Here is a 21353-nt window from a genome sequence, read left to right as displayed (position 1 = left end):
TGTGCAAAGTATGGAATTTGGAGTAAAAAAAAAAAAAATGTTGATTCTTGAAGGTGGTGGAGGAAATAATCACTATGCAGATTTTTTATTTGTAATTTATTATTTAATAAGACAGCGCCATTTTAAAAGCCCTTACACCATTCAAAACAGCACAACATAGCCTCACATTATTACATCCACTTTTGCAGATTAAAAAAATCCTATAAAGGGTTTAGCCTGACTGTGCGCTGTAACAATAAATAGGTTACAACAAAGAGGAAATGTGTGCATCAACCAAGTTTAACCCTAACAAATCTGGCTCTTTGTTAGGGTTAAACTTGGTTGATGCACACATTTCTTTGTTGTAAACAATAAATAGGTTGCCTCAACTTTTTTGTGACCTGATTTGGAAAAGAACTGGTCTTAAAAATTGATGAACTTGCTGGTTTACAGAAAACTAGATGACCGTACGGCCGCAATTACTGCCAAGGCTGCACAGATGTGACTATGACAAGTAATTTGTCTCCTATGTAAATTCCATAAAAGCTAGTGTATACGGACCCTTGAGTTCACTTTGACGTCAATTTAATATGAGTTTAACTGCACAGTTCAATGTCAATTGTTCGGTCTGGGCTAGTGTGCATGGCCATTTGACTTCAGTTTGAGCTTGCTTGACCTCAGGTCAACCCCATTTTTTCATTAAAGTGGAACTGAACTCAGAACATCCTCTCTGCTCTAAAGATACGTAACAGCAGAATAACTTAAAAATATTTCTTTGTTACAGCTGAAAGAAATCCTGCAATACATCTGCACTGTGTCTACGTCCTGCTTTCATGGAAGCAGACATATTGTTAACATCCTGTGCTTTCAAACAAGCTTATCTGCCGCGGCAGTCAGGTAAGACGGGGAGAGATCAAATTACGACTCGTGATTAAACACAAATGAGGGGGAATTATACAGGCTAAACTCTCTGAATATATACATGGTGCATTTCTCTAGGTTTTCCTTCTATTTTGTGCAAGAGTTCAGGTCCACTTTAACTAATATAGCTATAATTCAAACTGTACTGGAGAGGACTATGGACGCTGCCATCCTCATGCTCAAACAACGCCAGTTCCCTGACTTCTGTGCTGATACTTGAAGTGACTCGCCCAGAATGAGCAGCTCAGAATTACAGCCAGGCATTGCAAGGGGAAGAAGGTGGCAATCTCCGTATTACGCTCACTTCAAGTTCCCTTTAAAAAGGAAAGAAACTAAAATAAAGCTTGAGCAATAACATGAGAAATGCAGTTTCATAGCCATGGGATGTCACAGAGTGGAGTCCTACTCCTATGGTCTCCTCTTCTTATCTCTGTTACTTTCTGTGCTAGAGAGAGGAGCAGCAGAAGTCCAGATTCCACTGGGTACACATAAGCTTGATATACACCTGGTAGAGGTTGCCCACCAGCAGATGTATGCGGTGCTAGTTTACTACCAATCAATAACATGACAACACAGGTGTTTCAGAGGAATGGTTCTGCTCTGTCAAAATGCAGAAGAACAATTGCTGTATTTCAAGCCAGGTTTGAGGTAACCCATCAAGACCCACCAGTGCATGACCTACTGCAGTTCTGCCTCTTTGCTGCGCTCCAGAGTTTACAGTACATTCTCAAATCTGTCCCCAGGTCTAGCCAGCAGAGCAATGTTTATGGATTTGCAGACCACAGGTGGCTAATCACCGATCAAAAGCATGAGCTGGATTTTCCTGAGCTTCTAAGTGGATATCCACACATGATCGCGCCCTGCTGGCGAAGCCTGAGGGAAAGTGCTGTGACAAGGGGACAAGAGAACAGAGGAATAGAAAGGATACCATGGAGAAATACAGCATGCTTTCCTGACAGACAGGAGGTGTGATAAAAAAGGAGCCTTCAAGTGTAACTCATGATTACACTTGAAGGAAAATATAGCAAATCCTTCCAACACAACCATATATATTGCAGTGATGCAAGAAACATTTCTGTTTGCCAAGATCCCTAAAGGATTTGCTGTGTGTGTCTGTCACCTGCATCACAGATTTAGGGCTTGTTTACACTACAAGAGCTTTTTAAAGAGACTCCGTAACAAAAATTGCATCCTGTTTTTTATCATCCTACAAGTTCCAAAAGATATTCTAATGTGTTCTGGCTTACTGCAGCAAGTTCTACTATCACAGTCTCTGTAATAAATCAACTTATCTCTCTCTTGTCAGACTTGTCAGGCCTGTGTCTGGAAGGCTGCCAAGTTCTTCAGTGTTGTGGTTCTGCTATGAACTTCCCCTTCCAGGCCCCTCTATGCACACTGCCTGTGTGTTATTTAGATTAGAGCAGCTTCTCTCTTCTCTCTTATCTTTTACAAGCTGGATAAATCGTCCTATGAGCTGGCGGGGCTTTCACATAGTGAGGAATTACAGACAAGGGCAAAGCTGTTTGCAGGAAGAAAAGAGCAGCCTGAAACTTCAGTGCATGAGAACAGGGGGAAAGAAACACACAAATGATCTCTTGAGATTCAAAAGGAAGGCTGTATACAGCCTGCTTGTGTATGGATGTATTTTCTATGTGTGGACATACTGTACATCAACCTACTTCCTGTTTTGGTGGCCATTTTGTTTGTTTATAAACAAACTGTTTTTAACCACTTTTAATGCAGCGAGGAGCGGCGAAATTGTGACAGAGGGTAATAGGAGATGTCCCCTAACGCACTGGTATGTTTACTTTTGTGTGATTTTAACAATACAGATTCTCTTTAAGCGCTAGTGATTTGAAAAAAAGCTCTTGCTAATGCAATGCTATGGGGGATTTTTACAAAATCGCATCGCTCCAGTGTGAACACACATAGGATAACAGTAGCAAGAGCTTTTAAAAATCACGAAGTGCTTAGAAAAGCTCTTGTAGTGTAAACAAGCCCTTGCTGAAAGAATTTGGAACTGGCTGTGATTGTACAGCTGTGAGCACACATTTGTCACGCTGAGACCCATATACAATTATCTTTTTCTCCTGAGCTTTCTCCTAGGAGATATTTTTATTAAAAAGAACCAGAGTCAGCTTAAAAAAAAAAGAAAACAAAAACATACTACCTGCTCCACGCCGCCTCCCGGATCAATCTGCACCGCTCCATGCCGCTCGGGTAGCATCGTGACTAATGGCTGAAGGGGGAAAAGGAGGCTAGCGACAATCAAATTGTTGCTAGCCTGTCGCTAGTTTCAGGGGGACAGCAGAGCCCAGGGGGGGGACTAGCAGCGGCACCAGAAGGACACAGAGACATGTCATTGTGCAGAGAACATGCCCCTGTGTCCTATAATCTATTTCCAATCCGCCTCGGGTACTCTTTAAATAACTTTTCATCACTTTGTAATTTAAAAAAGTACTAAAAAGTAAGTGGAAAATTATTTGCGTATTTTCTTGCTTGTTTGGTTTAAAAGGCAATTTATTGGTAAGGTGTAAACATATCATCTAGGAGAAAACTCAGGAGAAAAAGTGAATTGCATATGGGCCTGAATGCCCAAAGAGAAAATGGTAGCTTCAGATGGACACCTCTTTGGTTTGTTTCTGCACATTTAGGGCTGGGACTTAGAGCGTTTTTGGATTGCCCACAATCACCAGCGATTCTGAAAAGGGATTTGCCTATGAAAGTGTATGGAGTGGGAGCCACATGAGCGATCGCATCAAATCACAACCACAGCTCCTGCAGCATTCTGGGAGCATTTTCAATCCAATACAAAGTAAACAAGCCCTGCAAAATTGGTTTGCAATCACTTGTCAAAAGCGATTTTGCAGTGATTTGGTGGCCGACTCTGCCGAGGCAGCCCGCTGACACAGCTAAGAGATCAAATTACAGTGGTGATTAGTCGCAAATGAGGAGGAATTAGACAGACTAAACTATCTAAATACACACAGGGTGCATTTTTCTATGTTTTCCTCCTGTCCTGTGCAAGAGTTCAGCTCCACTTTAAACCATGAGGACTGGTTCACACTGGGGCTCTTCTAAGTAGACTTTCAGCACTCTGATAATGTATCCCTATAGGTCCATTCTTACTGCAGCTTTTGTGATTTGTAATCAATGGCAAACGCGTACATGTAGCATTCGGAGAAAATTACAAAGCTCAATTACTGCAAAATTGCTGTTCAAAAACCGTAATCATTAGGCAATCAGGATTAGGTTTTGCAATCTGAGAGTGAACCAACAATTCGGATCTATAGGCAGGTGCCTGCAGGTTCTGGACTTTGCTCCATACATGCAGATAGCAAGGTATTGGCACACATAGGCTACTTATACAAGGCACATCACCACCAATGCAGACACAGCAGTGGCTGCACAAACCTACATTGCAGACATAACTTAGCAGAGTGGCTGATGACCAACTTCTGTTCCCCGCTGATCCCAGGTCACATCTTACGGAAGATCAAACACTTGTTATTTGCTGGCATATCCACCTGTAATACAACACCAGGTCTGAGATCAGTGGCACAAAGGTATGTGTGTCACAGTGTCACTGCAGGCCTTGCAGCCATTGGTTAGGTGTGATCATGTGACAAGGGAAGGAAACAGACATTCATAGACCTCTACAATGCAATGTCACTATTTCTACCAATGCCATTTAGTACAGACAATGTTACTCAGGTACCAGATAATGAATCAGCGTGGAACAGATTTACTCTGGCAAACCATTAACCTCACATGATAGTATAACATGAAATATGTTACAGTAGGCATCCTAATGCCTGGTACAATCCATGCAATTTCCCATCAGATGGATAGGTCAAATCAATAATCTCTGACATGTCTGATTTGCTAATAATCAAGAACAGGATTGATTTGGAGTTCAGTACTTCAGATAATTGATCCTGTTCTTGATCAGGAGCAAAAATCAATCCTGTTCTCGATCAGGAGCAGTTCGGACCTGTCAGAAATGTTCGATTTGACCCGTTGATCTGATGGGAAATTCCGTGGTGGGTTCCAGGCATCAGTGAAAGGCAGAGCAAATTCAATTGTCTGTAGCCTCCAGCAACCAATCATTGTTTACTTTCTTTTTCTATCGTGCACTGGAAAATTACAGTTGGGGATGTCATCACATTTTCTTTCTATGCTTAATAGAAAAAAAAAAAGCTTGACAATCTTAAAGAGACTCCGTAACAAAAATTGCATCCTGTTTTTTATCATCCTACAAGTTCCAAAAGCTATTCTAATGTGTTCTGGCTTGCTGCAGCACTTTCTACTATAACAGTCTCTGTAATAAATCAATGTATCTTTCCCTTGTCAGACTTGTCAGCCTGTGTCTGGAAGGCTGCCAAGTTCTTCAGTGTTGTGGTTCTGCTATGCACTCCCCCCTCAGGGGGGAAAGAAACACACAAATGATCTCTTGAGATTCAAAAGGAATGCTGTATACAGCCTGCTTGTGTATGGATGTATTTTCTATGTGTGGACATACTGTACATCAACCTACTTCCTGTTTTGGTGGCCATTTTGTTTGTTTATAAACAAACTTTTTAAAACTGTTTTTAACCACTTTTAATGCGGCGGGGAGCGGCGAAATTGTGACAGAGGGGAATAGGAGATGTCCTCTAACGCACTGGTATGTTTACTTTTGTGCGATTTTAACAATACAGATTCTCTTTAAGGTGGCCATACACTTGATAACTTTTACCATCAATATCCGGCTGATTCTATAACTGCTAGAAATTGATGCTGCAAACGATGCCCGGAATGCCCATCCAAAATCAATTCCATCGGGAAAATTCATCGGTGATGGGTCAGGAGCACATTGCTAGCGGCGTTCAATTTAGCAACAACCGACACAGAGTGCTGGCAGCAGAGTTCTCACCTGTCCCACCGACGAACGTCCTTCGGCGTCTTTTCTTCATGCCACAGGGCTCCTCCTCCCTGTGCCTTTTCTTCCGGGTCATGTGACAAAAACTAAAGTTCAAACACTAGATGTCCAGCAGAATACAAGCCGGACCTCTAGTGTCTGAACTTCAGCTTTTGTCACATGACTCAGGGAGAGGAGGCACAGGGAGGAAGAGCCCCACAGCATGGAGAAAAGCCACCGGACACCGGCATACGCTAACCAGCAGGACAGGCGAGAGTTCTGCTGCAAACATCCGGGGGGAGCACAGATGGGGGATGAAATCAACTGAAAATATGCGAACAATGTGTGTGTTAGAGAAGGATCCATCTGACAGCTCATCTGGTGGCCAGAAGTGTATGGCCATCTTTATTCAGGCAATAGGAAGTATGCTAATAGCAGCAACCAATCATAACTGTTCTTCTATTGATTTAATATTAATAAACTGGAAACTGATAGCATGTTGTGTATTAGGCGTAAGGCACCCAATTTTCCTGTCAGATCGAAGCGGCCTTTAATAACTTCTGGCCTGTCCGATCTACTTCCGATTGAGATAGGGATCGATTTTGTGCAGTATTGATCTCAAAATGGATCCCTTTTTTGTTTGGACATGCAATAAATTATTGGTCGACCTCTCAATCTGACGAGAAAACTGCATGGTGAGTATACTGCATAAGTTTTCTGCACACACCAAGTTAGAACTAATCTCTGTACTAATTAACAAGTTCAGTTGAGGACAGCACACCATAACACAGCTGCTTCCAATTTGTTAAATCCATACAGAAGTCTGAGCAACAGCTGACAATTGTTTCGGGGCCATGTAAGGTCCCCTTTCTCAAAGCATAGCGCAGACAATACATCAAGAAAGGAGACCCTCCATGGCCCACAAAACAATTGTCAGCTGTTTGTCGACTTTAGTATGGATTCAATACATTGAAAACAACTACTGGTATCTTATGGTATGCTAACCGCAACTGAACTTGTTGACCTTTCTGGTTGGCTAACCACCTTGGTCAATCGCTGTATTACCTTGGTGACGGTGTGTTATATGGACTTTTGATTCTATCTCTATACTAATTAAAGTGAACAAAGTAAAAGGTGCAAGGTCACCCAGAAAGGATCACTGTTTTGGGGTACATGCTGGGATGGCGAATCCTTCATTGGCCTCATATTTCTTCAAAATCTCAGCACCCAAGTTCTCAGATGTCTTGTCTACCTGCCACAGTCATTGCACCTCTTTTTTATTATACATTTACATTTTTTTTATACACTTACATAGCACTGACACTTTACAATAGGCTTTAAAGAGTATACTGAACAACTCCTATCATTAACCATCTTTTAGGGTGGCTTCCAAGTCTGCCACAAAATGGATGTTTTTGCACTTTGCACTTTTGTTTCACAGAGTTGTTATAACAGAGCCTGTATAAAAAAAATCCTTTGACTAGTCTTTATTGCTAGCTGAATAGTTATTGTGCTTTTATGCAGCACAGACATTTTCAGCCAGTATTCAACCTCATTAAAAGTTAATGGGTCATCTACTGCCTTAAAATACCTGACACACTAAGCATTAACAGTCCAGAGTTACTCCAGTCAAGTGAATAGAGCATCCCATCACCACTGCACAGTAATCACAGAAATATTTTCCAAGACACAAACCTTGTTGCCTGAATAAAAGTGCCAATAAGGTTTGCAAAACTGGAGCACAAAAGTGATTATCTGAATCTCAAATAGCCAGTCATTATAGACAGGCCCTCCCAGACATATTAAAGAAATCTATGGTTTGGGGCCAAGCATAGTCTGGTTCTACCATTAAATACCAGGTTCTCAACTATGCATGACCCCTGCAGAGAGGCGACAGGAGCCCGATGTAATGTTACATCACAGTGTGAGGTCATTAAAGGAGTACTGTAGGGGGTGGGAGAGTTGAACTTACCTGGGGCTTCTAATGGTCCCCTGCAGACATCCTGTGCCCGTGCAGCCACTCACTGATCCTCTGGTCCCCGCCTCCGGTTCACTTCTGGAATTTCCGACTTTGAAGTTGGAAAAACACTGCGCCTGCGGGGCCGAGTCCACCCTCCCACTGACGTCATCAGGAGTGCATTGCGCAGGCCCAGTACGGTCTGTGCCTGCGCAGTACACTCCCGGTGACGTCAGTGGGAGCAAGGACTCGGCCGCGCAAGCGCAGTGGTTTTCCGGCTTTGAAGTCGGAAATTCCAGAAGTGAACCGGAGGCGGGCCGGAGCATCGGTGAGCGGCTGCGTGGGCACAGGGCATCTGCGGGGGACCATTAGAAGCCCCAGGTAAGTTCAACTCTTTTCCCCCCTACAGTACTCCTTAAATTTCTAGCGAGATATCCTTACCATTCTCTCCAAATTCAATCCACAGGACTTTGCCAGTTCCCGCAGGTCGGCTGTATCCCAGATTCCCCAGGCAGGATTGCTGCAAACACACAGATATCACAGGCTGACAAATACAAAAAAAAGAATTCAAACAATCACACAGTTAAGTTAGATTACAAAAGGATGTTACCTGTGTACCTACTTACGACACAAATTGTCAGATAATTAGTTTGTAATTCTCAAACTACCAGATGTCACTGAGTGGGTGTAAATGGAATCTCAATACCCTCAATACCTGTACACACATTAGAAAGATGCATCAAGGCCCATACACACACTAGAAGGATGTCGGTGGCGACACTGTACAGACATGTCAATAGCCTTCAGGCTAGCGACATGTTCTGTTGCTATATTGGAGGGGGGGGGGGGGGGGGTAGAGGGCAGAGGACTGAAGGACTGATGGAACACCGCGGGAGCAACATCCTGTAGTAGTTGGGTGAGCAAAGAACAATTCCCTCAACCAGTCGATCTGACAGATGTATCAATGGCCGAGCAGCAAGTAAGGGGAGGGGTGTTGGTCAGGAGCTGCTGCACACAAGCTGAATTTTCAGCAGATGCAATATTTATAGTCAGCTGCGCACAAGTTTCATCTACAGTGTGTATAGGGCCTTAAAAGCTTTTCAGCCAACCTTCTGCTGTGTTAATGACGAGCAGCAACTGCCAACTACTGTATTGTATTCAGAGGAAACACTATTGTGCTTGAAGCGAAGGTCCGGTTCACACAGACTTCCTGCAGTGCACACTTGCAGAAAAGCATTTAGCAGCTTTCGGCAGTGCACATTGTTTTTCTGCCACGCACGGGGACACGGGGAAAGCTTTGTGCAAATGACGGTAAAAAGGAGGTACTGGCGCTGCCCATTCACTTAACAATGAGTTTTGCAACCAGTGGTAAATGGCATGCAAGCGTCCGTGTGAACTGGCCTTAATATGTAAATAATCTCTCTAGCTATTGCCTAACTCATTCATACATGTGAACCAACTGGCTACAGACTGTTTAAAACTTGTGCAGCTGATAACCCTCGAAGGACCAAAAAAAATGTTTAAAGATGTGTACTCCTTCTTGCTGTTAAGCCATTCAGATGCAGCCTTGTTTTGGATTTACTGCCATTTCTCCCTACCGTGTACAAAAATGTAAATTTAACTTTTCTATTGTGTAAATACCTGAAAGGTTGTGCGTGGCCCACACATGCATCCCTTCCTCTACTTTAATGGCTAACATGTTGTTTTCTGGTTGTTTAAAGTAGAGGTTAGGGTCCCGTCCAATAGGATAACCTCACTGCGGTGGAAGGGTATAGTACACATTTGCATGCAAACTGTTTTGGAAGCTAACACCCTCCATTAGTGTAAATTGTAGCACCTGGTTTTGATGCAATTGGGTACAATTATCCCGTTAAGAGGCTTTGCTCGCCTTCTTGCTGCTAAGCTATTCAGATGCATCCTGGTTGTGCTGCCATTTCTCCCTACTGTGCTCCTGCTACATGCCTAAATTAGTGACATCCCATAGAGATCTTGTACATCAGAAAAAGCAGAGATCCACGTTTGTCATACTGCAGTTCCTAAAATGTGCATCCAGAAGAAGAAAAAAACAAACAGGCATCCAATTTACGAAAGGTTTCCGGTAAGTTGTGTCTTCTCCTGATTGGAACTTACCTGTTTTTAAGACTCTGATTAAAGTCAATGTTACTTTGAGGTGTGAGGACGCCGTTCACAGAGTAAGGCTGAGGAAACAAATTACAGACAATCAATAGATCAGTAGTAGCTAAATGCCTGATAATATCTTTCACATTCATTATTATCTTACAAAGCATCATCATCTTCTGTGGCATTGTACAAAATAAGAAACAAGCATTGTGAATAATGCAGAGACAGTAAACAACAAATGGCAAAGTGGCTAAAAGGTGGCCATACATCTGTAGATTTGGTGGCCGATTGGAAAATTAAGTGACCAATTTAAAGCCGAAATTGGCCTCGACTTCACTGGGGCTCCGGTCCTGCGCTCTCTCCTTCTAGGGGCTATCCCCTCCCACATGGTTGTCCATACTTTGAATATTGAAATGACCTGCATGTTTGGTTTTCGTTTATATATGTTCTCTGTATGTTTAGTTGATTGAATGCTCAACGCCCTTTGATAAGGGAATAGTAAAAAGCTGTAAGTCTTTATTGGAATTTTTCAATAAAAATACTTTGAAACTAAAGCCGAAATTGGTCACATGTATCGGAAATGCTGTAAAATCTTGGGCCAACATGCTCGATCGGGTGCTCAGCGGTAAAGGCGTGCAATAATTGCGGGCAAACGCGACGGAAATCCCCACCTGTTGTCTGACCTAGTGTACATAGAATTAGCGGTTTGATTTGTCTGCTTAGGATGTAGAAGTACTACTGGGATTCCCCTGCGTTCTGCGCATGCGCACTGCAGCACACCTTGCTCAGTCATGCGTAGCCCATAGATTTCCATTACCCCCATGCTCTGTGCATTAAGCGTGCTGCAAAAAGCACCGCAACTGACCGCAATAAGTATAAACGTCTCCATAGACTTCCATTACTTGCGGTAAAGTAACACAACGCAGGTTTCATCTGTAAGTAGAAAAAGGGGCCTTAAAGTGCATACACACGTACAATAACTGTCTCCCATAAGGTTGAGGACCGGATCCGACTGATCTGTGGCTACACAGCCCCACCATACGCCACAAGCTGTGATGCACTATATGCTCCCACACTGAGCCTTTGGTTCATTCCCATTTCATCGTTGTCCTTGCTTGGACCATTCCCACATCATCACAACTGACTTGAGTATAGTACTGGATATTACCAAACATTGGTGCTTAGTAACATCCATCAGAATAGGTGTGTTTCCCCCTCAACTGTTCCAATTTTGCCAAGCTTATGCCCAATGCAGCCGTGACTTTCTGTTCATCATTGACAGGAGTGAAACCAACATGGTCTGAAGTGTTGTGTGTTCAGGAATGCTTTTTACTTAGTTGTGCATGTCTGTTTATTACATGTGGACACAGTATAACTGCTGTATAGACAGAAAACAATCCAGCAGAATTCAGCCTTACCCCATAGGTGAGCAGCACGCCCCCAGGCTGAAGAACATGGCCTGCTCCGGTAAAGAGACCCTGTCAATAAAATAGTAAAGGATAGTGAGACTATGAAACTAATAGAATTTCCACAGACATGTAAGATTAATGTCTTAATGACAGTATGAGTAAAGCAAGCATTGCTTTCAGTGTAACCAGTCTGAAGAGAAAGTTAATAAGATGATAATCCCAGATGGCATGCAAATTTACTGCAAATTGTATGAAACTTAGAACTGGACTAATCAACATGGTCAGGAAGTGCATGTAACTGGCAAGCTGCATACAATTTGCATTACCTTTGCATGTAAACCAGAACTATTAGCATCTCACTGATGTTCTTGGGGGACATCATATATGACAGGAGTGCACACGCCGTTGTTGGGTGAGAATGGAGACCGCGGTCACAACATTCAGAACTGACAGGCTGCGCATGCACAGAGTTACTACCTCCAGGTCAAAGCTTCGCAAACTACTAGTTGCGCTGACTACTGTAGTGAAACAGAGCCTCTAGAGAGTAATCTGAGGTAAGGCTCAGCACATATGCCCTGACCTATGTATGGCCTCATTTTCATCATCACTTTTCAGCTCTGGTTTCCTTTAAAGGGGAACTTCAGCCTAAACAAACATACTGTCCTTATGTTACATTAGTTATGTTAATTAGAATAGGTAGGTAATATAATTTTTTACCCACCCTGTTTTAAAAGAACAGGCAAATGTTTGTGATTCATGGGGGCTGCCATCTTTGTCATGGGGGCTGCCATCTTTGTCATGGGGGCAGCCATCTTTTTGGTTGAAAGGAGGTGACAAGGAGCAGGAGACACAGTTCCAACTATCATGTGTCCTGATAACCCCTCCGAGCTGCACACGCTAGGCTTCAAATGTCAAATTCAAAATGTAAAAAAAAAAATTTGCACCAAAACAGCAGAACGAGAGCAACAACATCAGAAATCCCATCATGCTTTGCACAGCATCAGGGGAAAAAAGCCCGGGCAGTTTTCTTCTGTGCAGCTAAAAATCAGGCTTGGATAAGAGAAACAAAGTTCTGATGCTGTGAAACTGTTAAAGAAACACCAGGCCTTTTCAGTGCTGCTGAGTCGATTTTTAGTCCGGAGGTTCACTTTAAGTGTAATATCAACAATATACCAACAAAGTGTCAGGGTTTGTTCACATGTAAAAATCGAAATCGCTGATGGCAGCGATGTGATTTTTTTTTGCGTGTTTTTTTTCCCACTCCCGGCGCTCCACTGCGTGCTACGATTTTGTACAAAACGCTTTTGTAAGCGCTTTTGCAGAGTGATTGCTTTTTTCACTTCTGACATCAGTCAGGAAGTAACCTCTTTCACCCGGAAACGTATTTATTCATAAAAGTGCAAACGCAATTGCCGGATAAAGCAATTGTGAGCGTTTTGCGCTTTTCCTATACCTTCCATTGTAGCAAAATCACATCTGAAAATGGTACATGCAGCGCTTTGCTGAGCGGAAAGCGGACGAAATGCGCTGATATGAACTGTCCCATAAGGAATCATTGCACAAGCGCTATTAAGGTGATTTTCAAAATCGCCGGTGCTCAAAACAAATGCAAAGAACGCCCTAGGTGTGAACAAGCCCTAACAGATAAATGGTAGTAAAGTGTAATGGCAAATAGAGCAAGACGGTATAAACTTTTTCAGAATCTACACAAGGGATGATATTAAATGTTTCATATCTACCTGAAGGAGAATATGTGTGGACAATGACTTTAGAACTATAACACTTGTGAAATGACACAAATATTTAGAAGAGGTATCTCAATACTGAAATGGATCAATAAGTGCTGAGGTCTCCTCCTAGCCTCTGGACCCCCGCACCTCCCAGGGCTGAGGCTCTAGAAGGACCATTTGCCAATGGCAGAGGTTGCCTTCCACTGTAACATCGCAAGAAGTTGTGAATGCTAGACAGAGAGTCTCAGGAAGGTTAAAGCAGGACTCCAATTCCAACTGATGTAATGGATGCTGGCTCCACGATAAGCCTAAAGACTTGACAGATAGAAGCTTAGAGACTATTCAGTCTAAAATAAACAATGTACTTATCCTCGTCTTATAAGAAGTTATAATTACTTGCCGGAACTTTTTCCTATAACTCTCTCCCCGATACCGTGTCAGCTGACTTCTGACATGTAGCCCTGACCCCTTTCAGTACAGTGCTATTGTGCTCTTTGTATCCAAGATAGAAAGTGCTATGAAAGTGCAAAAGCATTTCTTTGCAAGGGGGCTGAGCTACACACTGGAAGTCGGTGGACGCGGTCACGGGGAGTGAGTAGGAGGAAAAAGACCCGGCAAGTGATTAAAACTTCTTATGAGACAAGGAGAAGTACATTGTTTATTTTAGAGTGAAAAGTCTCTTTAAAGGGACCCTGACCAAATGCATTTAAGAATACCAACGACTACTTTGTAACACCCTCTTCAATTACCGCCGGTGATGTAAAACTTTCTGCCCCCCAATCCGGCCTGTGTAAATTGCATTGGGGCCGGCAACTCTCAGCAAAGTCACGCTGTGACCCCGGAATTCCTCTCCTGCACCGAGCACAATGACGTGCTGCTCATGCACCGATAGGATAGGATAGGCCCCCCACATACAAAATGTTTTACTTATAGATGCAGTCGGCTGCATCTTTAAATATTGGTAGGCCGCATCTAGAATAGCAGTTCTGGCACCACTCTTCCACATGGAAGCCAGAAAGCAGTCATTCGCTGGCTTCTGGGTTACTTGGTGTGAGGGGATAACTTGTAAAAAGCATAATCACATATATTTTGGTCAGTGCTGTGCAGGAATGTTATGGTTTCTTTGCGAAGGGGAAATGGAGGGTTGCACTGCATATGTTTCTATAGAGATCGTGTGTGTATGGGTGATATTGTGCTGCAGGCTTTTGCAGAACATTGGGTGACATTATGGCTCACATATGACTTGCTATGTTAGAGTCACGATATCTGCACTGTGTTGGTGGCATAATAGCTGCACATGCTGTGTTGGAGGGCATATTATCTGCACATACCATACTGTGTTGGGGTGACAATATCTGCACTTGCTGAGTTGGGGGGGGGGGGGGTATACTATCTGCACATACCATACTATGTTGGGGTGACAATATCTGCACTTGTTGGGGGGGGGGGCATATTATCTGCACATACCATACTGTGTTGGGGGCACAATATCTGCACTTCCTGAGTTGGGGGGGGGGGGGCATACTATCTGCACATGTTGTGTTGGGGGCATAACATCTGCTCTGGTTAAATGGTAGACATGAGGGCTGCCCATGTTAATAGGCACTATCTACGATACCCAGGCTCATAGTTCTATTTTTCTACATCATTTTATGTATACTCCGGCCCCCCAGCAGTCTGACATATGCTTACCCAGCCCTTGACCAAAACCGTTTGGGAACCCCTGGCTTAGAGGGTGATGTAAGCCAGAGCATGTGCAGACCGTATGACCCGACTTCTGCTTCTGGGGTCACAGCGAGACTTTGCTGAGAGTCGCCGGCCCCAATGCAATTTACACCGGCCAGAGCGGGGGACAGAGAGCTTAACTTCACGGGTGGCGAGTGAGAGGCTTAAATGCATACCCAGGCAGTCTGCTCTGGGTCCCTTAAACTAACTTCTCTTTCATTGTACAGTAGAATCTCTTTAAAATATCTCCAAGGGACCTGGCCAGAAGTTTACTATATCAGGACTGGTCATCCATTATATACACCTGGCTAGGACCCACAGACTAATGCCTGGTACACACCATGCAATTTCCCATCAGATAGATGGGTTGATAAATCATTTCTGGCAGATCCGATTGGATTTCCGATCATTTTTCTGATCACTTCTATGCAAATCGATCAGAAAAACGATCGGAAATCAGATCAGACCTGTCGGAAATTATCTATCTGATGGGAAATCGTATGGTGTGTACAAGGCTTAAGTTTACTATGTCCAGAGGTTTACTATTTTAGAGTTTACTTAAATGAGATTCTATTGTATTTATTTTTAATTATTGTGGACTATGTTCATTATTTCTGCCATTTTTCTATAATCGTTTAATGCACCATTTTTACTTAATTGAGTAAATGATATTAAATCATTCAGGGCCTGTTTCCACTATGGTGAATTTGCATGCATGCAAATTCCCATACACAATGTATTTCAATGGGCCTGTTTCCATTACAGGCGAAATTCACAGACTGTGGCTTGGCGGCTGCGGTGTGGTCCGCACCTCACAAAACAGACCTTCGGGGATTACCGGGTTAGTATGCAATAATCCCCTTCTGGCTCACATCCAAACAGGAAGTGACGCTCGCTTGCATTAACTTCCTGTTTGGGAAATACAGAAGTGCATTGTACAAATACGCTTCTGCGCTGCCACCGCCGTCATTTTTTAAATCCCTGCGTCACCATAGACTTACATAACTTCCGGTCCGCCGTTGTCGCAGAGGTCGTGCGGCAACGTTAGTATGCGCTCACAGTAATCATCGACTTCCGGCGTACCACACCGCATGCTGAATGAAAGCACCCATAGGCTTTCATTAGCATAGCAGATGAGGTGTGGTAAAATGACCCACCGCACCAAACGAGTGTGAAAGGCCCCTGATTGTGGACACGGCTGCAGAGAAAGAGCAAGGCTGGTGTGTGATCTCAGCAATGAAGCTCAGCTCCCATTATTCATCTCTGATGAGCTCTCTGCCAGCCTATGCTATCTCTACAGAGGATTTACAGAAGATAAAGACATTCAGCCACCTTGGTACATTTGGCCTCGGTGATGTGAATCATGTTGATGCAGACAACCAGATGCAGAGAGTCCGGCTCCAGTCCCCAGGTCTCCCAGCTCAGGGAGGAATCCAAAGCACGAGGCTTCTCCACATTGGTCAGAGAACCTTTACTGATGTATTCACAAATGCTGCCAAGCAAAGAGACAAAAAACATACAAACAGATTAAGAACATTGGGCTGGAGGTGTTGTCCAGAACAATTTAGACGCTTCCACCTTCCAACCAGAAGCAAAGGCATGGCATCTAGGCTCTGATTAGATGTGATAGGAGATTCCTTAGGTAACAGAACTATTAACTGGAAATGGAGAACAGACTATGAACAAAACCCATACCTCATGTGCAAGAAAACAGCTAAAAACAAATACCAAAAAGGAGGACTCAAAGGCCTTGGGGCCCTTTTCCACTAGCTGCCATGTGCTTCAAAAAGCACATTGCAGCTGTTTTGTCAATGGGAAGAGTAGTGCTTACCAGTATTTCCCCCTAGTGTGTGTCGTTCTTTACCCGAACGCAATCGCTGGCTTGTGCGATTCTGGTCACGATCACAGCAGTGGAAAAGGGCCCTAATCAAACTTGAGAACAGCAGTAACAGCATAAGAGTTGCAGAGCAGTATTAAACCTGAAAGCCCAAGCCCTGCTGTTTTTTTTTACTTAACAGAATTTTAAAGTCAAAAACCCACATTGAACTCTATCCCCTGATCTACTAAGTCAGGGTCAGTTAGGGTTAGGCATTGGCAGGAGGGCTCGGTTAGGGTTAGTCATTGATAGAAAGAGGGTTCAAGTGAGAATTGGGTTAGGTTTACCAATACTAAAATATTGGTTAGTATTACAGATATTCTATCATATTGCCTATTGCCCAATACGAGCGCCTATCCCCGACCCTCAAATTACACGCATGCTATGTTGACTGCCATATTTGTCTCCTTTTAGACAATACCAGTCGCCTGGCAGTCCTGCTGATATCTTTGGCTGCAGTCGTATCTGAATCCCACACCTGATACAAGCATGCAGCTAATCCAGTCAGAAACATCTGATCTGCATGCTTGTTCATAGTGTATGGCTAAACATATTAGAGGCAGAGGATCAGCAGGACAGCCAGGCAATCTGCATTGTTTAAAAGGAAATAAATATGTCAGCCTCCATCAGGTGTGCTTTACCTTTCCTGGGGAGACTTGTACTTGAGTTGAAAATTCCAGCTTAAAAGGGAACCTGAGACGGGAGAATAGAAGAAATGTATATATACCTGGGATTTCCTCCAGCCCCCTTCGGCCTGCTCCATCTCTCATCACCATCATCTGCCTTCTAAATCCTCTGTAAGTGCTCCCGTAAGTTTGGCCAGTGAGGGCTTACTGCGCATGCACAGCCTGGCCGGGCTTTCGGCCCCTGTCGTGCTCCCACTTATGTGCAGGTGCAGAACGCTCCCAGCCAAGGGAGCGCAACAGGGAGAGCGCCAACGGCCCAAATTATGGGAGACCATACGGAGGATCCAGAAGGCGGAGAACGATGGGGATGGAGCGATCAGGCCGAAGGAAGCCCCAGGTATGTATAATTTTTTCTATCCCCTCCATCTCTGGTACACTTAAAGAGGGTCAAATATTGATTGCATTTTCATTAATGCACAGTGTATGTAATACGCAACGACATGAGAACTGTATAGACTGCACTGTGATATTTCCAGTTGTGTGTTGCTTCTCAGCGTGGTTACACAAGGCATTGTTGCTAGCAATTTTGCATAAATGTAGTGGGATTTCATTCATCATAAATTAATGGAATCTGCACCGCATTGGAGAGAATTGCAGACCAACGCTGCTGATCTCTTTGGCTGCAGTAGTATCTGAATCACACACCTAAAACAAGCATGCAGCTAATTCAGTCAGACTTCAGCCTGATCTGCATATTTGTTCAGGGTCTATAGCTAAAGGTATTAAAATACCCATACATTGCTCAATTTTGCGGGCTAATGGAAATGCATTCAAAAATAGGAGTGCAGTGTGTGGGCAGGCAATCGATACCTCTCTGATCAGATTCAATCAGAGAGAGTTCTATCTAATAGTCGATCTGGTAGCAGATCAAACAATGTATGGCCACCTTAAGACACAAAGAATCAGCAAGACAGCAAGAAATAAATACACCAGCCTCCATACCTCTCTCACGTCAGGTGTGCTTTAAATACCGGTGCGGTTTGGGCGAGCTCAGCTCGTCCATGACCGCCGCGGTGGATTGCTCAGCCCCTGGTGGGTCTTTTTTTTAAAAAAAATTTTTTTAAAACACGCAGCTAGCACGCGTGTTTCGTTCGATCACTGCCGCTCCCTAGCGCGAAAGAGGCCCCCCCCCGACCCTTAGCGCAGCCTGGCCAATCACCACCAGGCTGCGCTATGGGGTGGATCGGGACTCCCCCTGACATCATGGCGTCGATGACGTAATTCCGATCGAGGGAAGCCCTAACAGGAAATCCCGTTCAGAGCGGGATTTCCTGTTGGGTATGATCGCCGGCGGCGATCGGAGGGGTGGGAGTGATGCCGCAGGGAGGGGGGAAATCGTAGCTAGCGCTAGGCTAGCTACATGATAAAAAAAAATAGGTTAAAAAAAAACACCCGTGGCCGAGTGCCGCAAATAATCAAAACGCCAGGGTGGTTAAACCAGGGCTGTGGAGTCAGAGTTGGAGTCGAGGTCGGAGCAATTTTGGGTACCTTGAGTCGGAGTTGGAGTCGGTGGTTTCATAAACTGAGGAGTCAGATGATGTTTGTACCAAATCCACAGCCCTGGCAAATATTAAACTAAGGAGTCTGAGTCAAGGAGTTGGAGCAATTTTGGGTACCTGGAGTTGGAGTCGGTGGTTTCATAAACTGAGGAGTCGCATGATTTTTGTACCGATTCTACAGCCCTGCTTTAAACGCAAGGCCAAATTATAGTACAGGACATACAGTAAGCTCATCTGTACTGTGAGGTTTAAAGACTATTAAAAGGGACTGTTCCCACAACATTATAGGTTGAGCCATACCTGTTGTGGTATGTCAGATCTCAGCAAAAAAAAAAAAAAAACTAATCACTCACCACTGCAGCCACAATTTATGTATGTATCACCTGCTAAAATGCAAAGCTAATGCAGCCTAGCTTGCATACCGCTCTGCTATACACTATTCTCGCCCCCACACACTTCCTGTGTCAATCCTCCAAAGAAATGCCTTTCCAATTCATGTTCAATTGTCAAAACGATAAAACCTCAGCTGTGGGGACCCCCTTTTTCAATAGATTTTCATCAGTTGTTTAGAAATTGTTGCTGTGAAGGCACAGCAGTCACTGCAGCTAATTTCCTCGACACCTTGTGCCACATTCATGTCTGATGACCCGATTCCAACAATATTCAATTGGAGGGGGCAATGCCCAAGCCTTGTAAGGCTGCCTGGTGAAAAGGAATTCACAGGACTGTGGCTTTCACAGCACAAATATTGTGCAGGGCAAAGGATAGTGGTTTTTTGGTCTCTGTCATGCTAATACAATGACTTGGCTACTGAATCAGTGGCCTGGAACAAGAATGATATGTTAGGGCTTCCACCTTCACATGCCTCTTTCAGGCCACAGACTCAATAACTTGTACAGGCATAAAGGTGACCATACACTTACAGATTTCCTCCATACCATCAGATAGATTTCTATCAGATCAAATCTGATCTGATCTGTGCCACACCCCAGGAACAGATTTTTCAATAGATTTCAGAATATAGATTAAAAAATCAATTGAACAGCAATGTTGCACTCTTTGATACAGTGCAACGCTATGGGCAATCTATCTGCCTCTACTCTCGCCCTGCCACTGATTGACCTAGATTGTGGACAGGAATGGATCACTTGGTTGATCGATCATATGCCTCACCCACTCACCTAGGGCTTCTTCCAGCCCCTAGAAGTCTGTTAGGTTCCACGCTGTAGTCCCGCGCTGATCCAGGCCTCCACTCTCCCCTCTGGAAGATCGTGCCCCGCAGGCAGGATCTTCTGCGCATGGGGGGGGGGGGGGGGGGAGGACTACCTCTCATGACCGCGCTCCCAATGCCGTTCAATTCTCTCTGAACCTGGGTTGCCACCGCATCACTTTAAACACCAGCACATATGAATTATACATGCCTTGTGGCTAGTTAGATGCAGTTTGGGCGCTGATTATCTGAGTAGCCCCAGAACCTGTATAACTTAGATGTGTTGGTATTTAAAGGGATGAGGTGGCAAACCCTGCTCTGAACTGCGCAAGCGCAGAGTAATACTGTTGACAGGAGCAAGATCACAAGGTGCTTGCGCATAAAGTCCAATCTACACAATGCAATTCTATGTGCGATTCAATTACGATTCTATTTACGATCCGATTAAATCGGACATGTCCGATCGGGATTCGATTTACCATTGCAAAACTATGGCAAATCGAATCCCGATCGGATATATCAGATCATAAGCGAATCGCACAAATAATTGTATCGTGTAGATGACGCTTAGGATCCTGGCTGTGGGTCACGATCTTCCAGAGGGGAGAGCGGAGGCCTGGATCAGCGCAGGACTATGGCGTGGGACCTCTAGAAGTTGGAAAAAGACCCAGGTGAGTGAAAGTTTTTTTTCCCCGGATGTATCCTTTAAGACACACTCCTTCCAGAGCAAGAAAAATTAAAGTGACTATGATCACAGGATATCACTGAGCATTATAACTATCCCTAAAACACTACACACCACTCCAAGGTGCTCTTTGCATCGCTAGCAACCCACCGAAGGTCACGTGACACAACCCCCGCTGGTTCCGGGTCATGTGACCCTCCCTGGTCACGTGCCTCACCTCCGCAGGCAGCGCTGGTCCACCTCAGAAGGCATCCAGCGCACATTGGGCAGTGCCCGGGAGAAGTGGGCTGCATGTTGTCCGGTGCCCGATGCCACTTCCAGCACCCGAACCTCCGGCACCGTCGGGTTCACATACTGGCGCAGCACCTGCAGAATAGGCTCAGTGTTCCTGTCAGCCGCTGCGGCCACCAGCATCTTTCCCAGCTTCAGCTTCACTGTGCGGCGCGCGCCCGTGCCACACTGCAGGCTGGACTACACCTCCCACAATCCCACGGGCGTCGCCTTAAAGTGACAGACCATTTCAAATTGACAAGTTCCTGATTTTGTTTTCAGGATGCCAGCTTTTATCTTCATTTGCAAAACTGATATTTATAACAGTCTGCTTTTTTATGTTCCTTATAATGTTGATGGAAGAAGCCCATCTATAGAAGAACAA

General features: G+C 44.2%; 1 protein-coding gene across 10 annotated transcripts in view; it reads right to left on the bottom strand.

Moving 5' to 3' along the window:
- Nucleotides 1-21148, bottom strand: part of METTL26 (methyltransferase like 26) — a 52794-nt gene extending 31646 nt beyond the window's left edge. For 8 of the 10 annotated variants that reach the window (XR_011022709.1, XR_011022711.1, XR_011022710.1 and 5 more), the window contains exons 1-6: nucleotides 20916-21148; nucleotides 16075-16234; nucleotides 11297-11356; nucleotides 9888-9955; nucleotides 8199-8277; nucleotides 4319-4427 (exon numbers count right to left, since the gene is read on the bottom strand). Coding sequence is in view for 2 of the 10 variants with exons in the window: in XM_068244429.1 (XP_068100530.1) it covers nucleotides 4380-4427; nucleotides 8199-8277; nucleotides 9888-9955; nucleotides 11297-11356; nucleotides 16075-16234; nucleotides 20916-21112 (612 nt within the window). In the remaining 8 variants the exon portion in view is untranslated. Of the gene's footprint in view, nucleotides 1-81; nucleotides 4428-8198; nucleotides 8278-9887; nucleotides 9956-11296; nucleotides 11357-16074; nucleotides 16235-20915 lie in introns of those variants that run through there. The other 2 variants (XM_068244429.1, XM_068244428.1) reach the window with 2 other exon arrangements.
- Nucleotides 21149-21353: the final 205 nt, after the last annotated feature.

This window comes from Hyperolius riggenbachi, chromosome 7, assembly GCF_040937935.1.
Source record: "Hyperolius riggenbachi isolate aHypRig1 chromosome 7, aHypRig1.pri, whole genome shotgun sequence".
Classification (NCBI taxonomy): domain Eukaryota; kingdom Metazoa; phylum Chordata; class Amphibia; order Anura; family Hyperoliidae; genus Hyperolius; species Hyperolius riggenbachi.
Note: the sequence above shows the minus strand (reverse complement) of the source record. Positions and strands in the feature narration are given on the sequence as shown.